At 36.6% G+C, this 8,554-nt stretch overlaps 1 protein-coding gene across 1 annotated transcript; it reads left to right on the top strand.

The window, feature by feature from the left end:
* The first annotated feature begins 194 nt into the window (after nt 1–194).
* LOC125274669 lies at nt 195–8,481 on the top strand. The gene is made up of 8 exons (XM_048201061.1): nt 195–541; nt 2,528–2,776; nt 5,071–5,349; nt 5,762–5,806; nt 6,823–6,933; nt 7,030–7,080; nt 7,546–7,577; nt 8,212–8,481. Exons 1-8 carry the CDS (start codon nt 481–483, stop codon nt 8,326–8,328), a joined length of 945 nt encoding a protein of 314 aa, XP_048057018.1. The 5' UTR covers nt 195–480; the 3' UTR covers nt 8,329–8,481.
* The last annotated feature ends 73 nt before the right edge of the window (nt 8,482–8,554 follow it).

The following is an 8,554-nucleotide window of genomic DNA, read 5'->3' as shown; positions in this document are numbered from 1 at the left end:
GGAAATTTTAATTTGAAAGTGAACTAATCCTTTAACCCATTGCAGAGGATTTTGGTACTTTGTAATATCATGATGAAAACAAATGAGCGTTTCTAAGAACTAACTTCACTTTTCGGAGCCATTATTTAATTATTAATGAGATAAGCGATGGGCGGGGCTACAGAAACATGTCATCCCTGGATCAGTGACATGACATCATGATCAATCCAGTTCTCTCTCTGAGGACAGTTTAGGGTTTCAAACTGTTTTATCATTAAATCTCCTCAAACAAAATATCATTTGAAAGACCTGAAACTTCTACATTCAACCACTATTTCACGATAAAGTGGCACAAACACACACACCCACTCACTCACTCACTCACTCACACACACACACACACACACACACACACAGACAGAGGGAAGTGTTTGGGATCAAGTGGAAAAAGAGAAACACTCCCGTCATTCCTCTGAGCCTCAGACAGCTTCAGTCACAGAGATGAGATTCATTATTCTGATCTTTCTCTTCATCTTCCATCGGAGCGCAGAGATCATCTCAGGTAGGACACACTCCCTCTCCCAAACTCTGCTCTGCTTCATCCCTTATTTTCTGCTGTCGATGTTTGAAGTGATTCAGTGTGTCCATGGGTTTTGCCATCAGAATAATCTTGATGATTATATTCATAAAGCCTGCAGAACATCTGATGATTTGTCATTTATGAACACATGACAGTATGATGCACTTTTACGGTTCACATCTGAAGTAGGTTTATGCGACTGTATGTTGAGACATGGAAACTCTCAGTGTGTATAAACTGGCATTTAGAAGCAGTTCACCTAAATCCCTAATCCAGATATAAACTATAAGAAGTATAAAACTGCTCTCAGTTTAGAAACAAAGAATGCAATATTAATTTCCATTTGACGAGGAGTCACAGAAGCTCAGTCCATATACTTCCTTCTGATAAAGTATAAATAACAGCAGATGGAGGAAGTGCAGTGACGCTCGACTCTAAATGTGTGTCGACACACTTTAATATCAAACTGACTTATAGAAGAAGAACTTTCCTCGCTTTCAGACAAAACAACAAGGGAAGGTTCTCTCAAAGTTATGAACAAACGTTATCCAGTAACGTTAATAGAACATTCATTCAACGTTATCATTGTTCTCAGATCATTAGCACAAAAACATTATTTACACATCGCTTTTATTGGATGTTCATAAAAATTGTTACAAAAGTAACGTTCCTATAATGTTTGCAAATGGAAGATTCCCTTAACTTTCACATAAGCAAGAAAAAATGTTTTTAAAACATTTAAACGAACTGAAACGTTCATGGAACATTTAGAAATAACTTAATGGAAACGTTAGTAAAACGTTCATGTTTTTGTTAGCTGTGAATAAAATGAAAATGAATAAAAAAGGTAATTGCAATTTTTTATCTCACAATTCTGACTTTTATACTCGTAATTGTGAGTTTATATTTCATAATTGCGAGAAATATAGTAAGAATTGCGAGTTATAAACTCACAATTGTGAGATATAAATTCGCAATTCTGACTTTTTTCTCTTCATTTTGCCTTTTTTTACTCGCAATTGCGATATAAACTCGAAATTCAGAATTTTTTTCTCTTAATTTTGACTTTTTTTTACTCGCAATTTCGATATAAACTCGAAATTCTGAATTTTTTCTCTTAATTTTGCCTTTTTTTACTCGCAATTCCGATATAAACTCGAAATTCTGAATTTTTTTCTCTTAATTTTGCCTTTTTTTACTCGCAATTGCGATATAAACTCGAAATTCTGAATTTTTTTCTCTTAATTTTGACTTTTTTTACTCGCAATTGCGATATAAACTCAAAATTCTGAATTTTTTTATTGTAATTCTGAATTTTTTTACTCACAATTGCAATATAAACTCGAAATTCTGAATTTTTTTCTCTTAATTTTGACTTTTTTTACTCGCAATTTCGATATAAACTCGAAATTCTGAATTTTTTCTCTTAATTTTGCCTTTTTTTACTCGCAATTGCGATATAAACTCAAAATTCTGAATTTTTTTATTGTAATTCTGAATTTTTTTACTCACAATTGCAATATAAACTCGAAATTCTGAATTTTTTTCTCTTAATTTTGACTTTTTTTACTCGCAATTTCGAAATAAACTCGAAATTCTGAATTTTTTCTTTTAATTTTGCCTTTTTTTACTTGCAATTGTGATATAAACTCGAAATCCTGACTTTTCTCACAATTCTGACTTTTTTCTCTTAATTCTGACTTTTTTACTCGCAATTGCGACTTTATAACTTGCAATTGCCAGTTTATATCATGCAATTCTGAGAAAAAAAGTCAGAATTTCTAGATAAAAACTCGCAATTATACCGTTTTTATTTTTTATTCAGTGGCGGAAACAAGTTTCCACAGGATTGTGAGGTAATCTCTGGACATCCTGATCTGCATGTAAACCCACAGGCACAGGACAGTTTAAGGAAAGCAACGCCTTTTAAATGTGAAAGTATAATCTCTGACCTTTGACCTCTCTCAGTGCCAAAGCTGAGTGCTCCAGAAAAGCATTCTCTTGTGCTGATGTGTGCCGAAGCTTCAGACGTCGACTGGAGCCACGGTCTGAGAGGAGTCATCGCCTCTAAACATGGACAGCAGGTGTCTTACCTGGACCAGAGAAAACACCAGCTGCTGTCAGGCGGCGCACTCCACATCAGAGACCTGCAGCCGTCCGACGCAGGAGAATATTACTGTAACCGCGAGCTGATCGCAGATATCGCCGTTCTCAAAGGTGCTTCAATCATTACCAACTCTCACACTGCAAAAAACGATCTTCTTCATCAGTCTTGTTTTCCAGCACAAATATCAAGATACACTCTAAAAATTGCTGGGTTAAAAACAACCTAATACTGGGTTAAAACAATCTATTACTGGGTTAAAACAACCCAGTCGCAGGGTTAAAACATCGCTGGGTCAAAACAACCCAATCGCAGGGTTAAAACAACCCAATCGCAGGGTTAAAACAACCCAATCGCAGGGTTAAAACAATCCATTACTGGGTTAAAACAACCCTTTCACTGGGTTAAAAACAACCCATTCACTGGGTTAAAAACAACCCATTCACTGGGTTAAAACAACCCATTGGCTGGGTCAAAACGACCCATTCACTGGGTTAAAACAACCCAATCGCAGGGTTAAAACAACCCTTTCGCTGGGTTAAAACAACCCATTGGCTGGGTCAAAACAACCCAATTACTGGGTTAAAACAATCCATTACTGGGTTAAAACAACCCAATACTGGGTTAAAACAATCTATCACTGGGTTAAAACAACCCATTCACTGGGTTAAAACAATCCATTACTGGGTTAAAACAACCCATTACTGGGTTAAAACAATCTATTACTAGGTTAAAACATCGCTGGGTCAAAACAATCCAATCCCTGGATTAAAACAACCCAATCAATGGGTTAAAACAATCCATTACTGGGTTAAAACAACCCAATTACTGGGTTAAAACAATCTATTACTGGGTTAAAACAACCCAATACTGGGTTAAAACAATCTATTACTGGGTTAAAATAACCCAGTCGCAGGGTTAAAACATCACTGGGTCAAAACAACCCAGTCACAGGGTTAAAACATCACTGGGTCAAAACAATCCAATCCCTGGATTAAAACAACCTAATCAATGGGTTAAAACAATCCATTACTGGGTTAAAACAACCCAGTCGCAGGGTTAAAACATCACTGGGGTAAAACAATCCAATCCCTGGATTAAAAAAACCCATTCACTGGGTTAAAACAATCCATTACTGGGTTAAAACAATCTATTACTGGGTTAAAACAACCCATTCACTGGGTTAAAACAATCCATTACTGGGTTAAAACAATCTATTACTGGGTTAAAACATCGCTGGGTCAAAACAATCCAATCCCTGGATTAAAACAACCCAATCAATGGGTTAAAAACATCCATTACTGGGTTAAAACAACCCAATACTGGGTTAAAACAATCTATTACTGGGTTAAAACAACCCAATACTGGGTTAAAACAATCTATTACTGGGTCAAAACAACCCAGTCGCAGGGTTAAAACATCACTGGGTCAAAACAATCCATTACTGGGTTAAAACAATCTATTACTGGGTTAAAACAACCCATTCACTGGGTTAAAACAATCCATTACTGGGTTAAAACAATCTATTACTGGGTTAAAACATCGCTGGGTCAAAACAATCCAATCCCTGGATTAAAACAACCCAATTACTGGGTTAAAACAATCCATTACTGGGTTAAAACAACCCAATTACTGGGTTAAAACAATCCATTACTGGGTTAAAACAACCCAATACTGGGTTAAAACAATCTATTACTGGGTTAAAACAACCCAGTCGCAGGGTTAAAACATCACTGGGTCAAAACAATCCAATCCCTGGATTAAAACAACCCAATCAATGGGTTAAAACAATCCATTACTGGGTTAAAACAATCTATTACTGGGTTAAAACAACCCAGTCGCAGGGTTAAAACATCACTGGGTCAAAACAATCCAATCCCTGGATTAAAACAACCCATTCACTGAGTTAAAAAAAATCTAATACTGGGTCAAAACAATCCAATTGGTGGGTTAAAAAACTCATTCACTGGGGTAAAACAACCCAACCACTGGGTTTGTCCATATTTATCCCAACTTGGGTTGTTTTTAACCCAGCATTTTTTAGAGTGTAACATTTATTGGAGAAGCAAAATGACTGAAGATATTAAATCTTATTTACTGAAAACATTCATGAAAATGAAGTGAGTTTGTGCTTAAAACAAGAACAAATACAGTATCTGTCAGTGGAGTCAGAAAAATCATCTTGTTTTCTGACTCCACTGACAGATATTTACTTCATTTTGATAATTATTGATATCTTATTTAATTTTATTCTCTGACTGTTTCCCCACATTGTTTCTCGCCTGAATGTGTGGAAGAGATTTAAGGTGTTTTGGATGAACTAGTCCTTCAGTGTAATCACTATAAGAGTAGAACAGCGTGAGTTAAAGCAATAAATTAATCCCTTTTCTTCCTTCCTTCTTCCCAGGCCAAAACTTCACCATTCCTGCAGGCACAACTGTTTATCTGCCATGTAAAACCTCTGATAAATTTAAGCAGAGATGGGCATTCAAGCGAACTGCTCAGTCCAGAAAAGAGTTCATCTCCACGCTCTATAAAAACAGCACAGTGAAGAAAGAGAGAGACGATCCGACGTCCAGATTCACTCACACCATCAGCCACCTGATCATCCACGATCTCCAGCTGCAGGACTCGGGCCTTTACCTGTGCAACAACAGAGAGATGGCCGTCCTCACTGTGACCACAGGTGGCGCTAGAGGACAACACACACTCACTTTTACAGATAGGAGTTTCACTAGGATATTCCTGCAGGAAACTGATAAGACCTCCCAGCTGACAGGGAACGTTCTGGCAAGGTTCTCTCAAATGCCATTTAACCCAACTGCTTAGTTAAAACAACCCAATCGCTGGGTTTGTCCATTTTCAACCCATCTTGGGTTGTTTTTTAAATATATTTTTTTAAAACATTTAAAACATCACAGCTGTAGATCATCACTAATGTTTCACTATCAGTGTCTCAACTCTTTCTTTACACTCTTAATAATATCATGTCATCTAATGTAATCTAACACAAATATTCCATTATTACAATGATCAATATACAATTCATTTTACTTTCCAGACAACAGGAATGAGATTGTATTTTTTCTTTCTCACAGAATCGACAGACGTTGAAAACATCAGTCCAGAAATAAATAAAAATCGTAAGTTCTGCTCATTTTTGTTTTACTATTATATACGTACAGTTACGCTAGAAAGTTTGTGAGCACTTAAAGGATTAGTTCAGTTCAGAATTAAAATTTCCTGATAATTTACTCTCCTCCATGTCATCCAAGATGTTCATGTCTTTCTTTCTTCAGTGGAAAAGAAATGAAGGTTTTTGAGGAAAACATTCCAGGATTTTCTCCATATAGTGGACTTCACTGGGGTTCAACGGGTTGAAGGTCCAAATGTCAGTTTCAGTGCAGTTTTTTCTGTAAATAACATATGGAAGCTTGATTCTGCCATGAAATAAAAAATAAAAAACGTAATTGTGATTTTTTTTATCTCACAATTCTGACTTTTTTCTCGTAATTGTGAGTTTATATCTCATAATTGCGAGAAATATAGTAAGAATTGCGAGTTCTGAACTCGCAATTGTGAGATATAAATTCACAATTCTGACTTTTTTCTCTTAATTTTGACTTTTTTTACTCGCAATTGCGATAGAAACTCAAAATTCTGAATTTTCTGCCTACATCACGTGACCTTTCCAACATGATTACGTCATGCGTGGAGCATCACAGAGCAGTGCAAGACGAGCATTTGTGGTTAAAAAGTATATAATGTTTATTTTTTTTAGAAAATGTCCGATGGTTTCTCTAGATTAGACTCTTTTTCCTCGTCTGGGATCATGTAGAGCTCTTTGAAGCTGCACTGAAACTGACATTTGGACCTTCAACCCGTTGAACCCCAGTGAAGTCCACTATATGGAGAAAAATCCTGGAATGTTTTCCTCAAAAACCTTCATTTCTTTTCCACATGGAGGAGAGTAAATGATCAGGAAATTTTAATTCAGAGTTTTCTGTATTTCTGAATAAATTCAACCTACATCGAATCCAGTTAGACAAATATTACTCACATCTAGAGGAAAAAGATCTTCATTTAAAGAGGGAATGCTGTAGACAGTAAATAAAACACAGTTGAACTATACTGTATACGTAAACTGTGTGTGTTTCAGTGACAGTGTCCGTCCTGCTGGCTCTGTGTTTACTGTCGATCGTCTGCGTCTGCGTTCTCTCTGTGATCCTCAGCTGCAGGAGAACCAGAACAAACACCAGAAAGGAATCAGGTGTGTTCGACTCGGACTCTTCCTTGTTTTGCATTTTAAAATACAATTTACCAAGCAGATCTAGTTAATGTTGTTTAAAAATGTACACACACACAGAGCCGACAGATCATACATCAGGTCTGCCGCTGCACAGCATGACAGATGAAGGTAGGCGGAGTTACTGTATGACATCATCAGATCACATGCCTCATTTCATACTCTCTTATTTGAAACAAGTACTTACTTTGCCTCTCTAAATAGTGTTAAAATAACACTGAAGCAGAGTTAAAGTTAATGAGATAATTAAGCAATCAATTAAGTGATGATAGTGCATTAGTGATGAACGCCTGCTGTTAACAAGCAGAATCACTGAAGAAAAGAGAAACGCAAGAACTGACTTCAGTCACAGCCTTATTAATTGCTTAATTATCTCATTAACTTTAACTCTGCTTCAGTGTTACTTTAACACTATTTAGAGAGGGACCATATGTACTCTGAGCAGAGCTGATTTAACTCTGGGGATTTTGGGAAGTGTGTGATTTCGGATGCAGCCCAGATTAAGCAGATAGATTCATCGAAGGTCATTATGTCACTAGGTTTATTTATTATGTTTATTTCATTGTCATTTATCAGGCCGCTGGATGTCGGACGTGCACGAGGATACAGTGAGTGTTTTCTCTCTCATTTCAAAACTTTTTGGCACCTTGAAAACAGCAAAAGAAGTTTGTTTTTGATCAGTGAAACTGTGTGCTTCAAAATTACAACAGTTTGATGTTTCTTTAAAGGGGTCCTATTATGCTTTATTACATCATATAGTTCATCTTTCTTTAGTGTGTAAAAATGCTGATTTGAGCATGAAACACCTCTGAAAAGTTTCTGAACTGTCTTCCGGGAATGAAAACGTCACAATATTCCTCATTTAAATACTTAATATGCAGAATAAAGGGGCGGGGCCTGGTTGAGTTAGTTAGTAGTGTGTTGAAACTGGCGGTTATGGTAAGGGGCGGGGCATTTCCCAAACACCAATCACAACACACTGCTCCAGCCGACCAATCAGAGCACATTGTGCTTTTCAGAAGGAGGGGCTTCATAGAGACAGGAACTAAACAGAGCGTTACTGACAGACTGGGAAGAGAGGAGCTGCAACAATGGAGAATATGAGGAAAATAATCAACATTCAATCTAGTAGAGCACAAAAACAACATCAAGACTTGTAAAAGGGCATAATATGGCCTCTTTAAGAAATAATGTGCATGATATTATAATAATATATAAGTGTGTGTGTGTGTGTGTGTGTAGGGCGAGGTGCAGTACGCGTCTCTGGGTGTTCAGCTCTGCAGAGACGCAGACGGGCAGATGAACAGCAGACAGAACGTCATTTACTCCACACTTCTCACACGCCCCAAGAGTTCATAAAAACCACACGCTGTCTTTAATGCATTAATCTGTTCATTTACCGTTGTGCAGTAGATAAGTGCAATATTGAGTGATTTTCAATTATACGTACATATAAACAATATAATTCAATAACACCTTAAAGAGGAAATAAATCACTGTTTTAGCTTCAAATGCATTCATGTTTGAATTTTAAAATCAATGCTAGCTTATATATAATCAAAAAAAGAAGAAACCATAGAAAACA

This window comes from Megalobrama amblycephala, linkage group LG9, assembly GCF_018812025.1.
Source record: "Megalobrama amblycephala isolate DHTTF-2021 linkage group LG9, ASM1881202v1, whole genome shotgun sequence".
Classification (NCBI taxonomy): domain Eukaryota; kingdom Metazoa; phylum Chordata; class Actinopteri; order Cypriniformes; family Xenocyprididae; genus Megalobrama; species Megalobrama amblycephala.
Note: the sequence above shows the minus strand (reverse complement) of the source record. Positions and strands in the feature narration are given on the sequence as shown.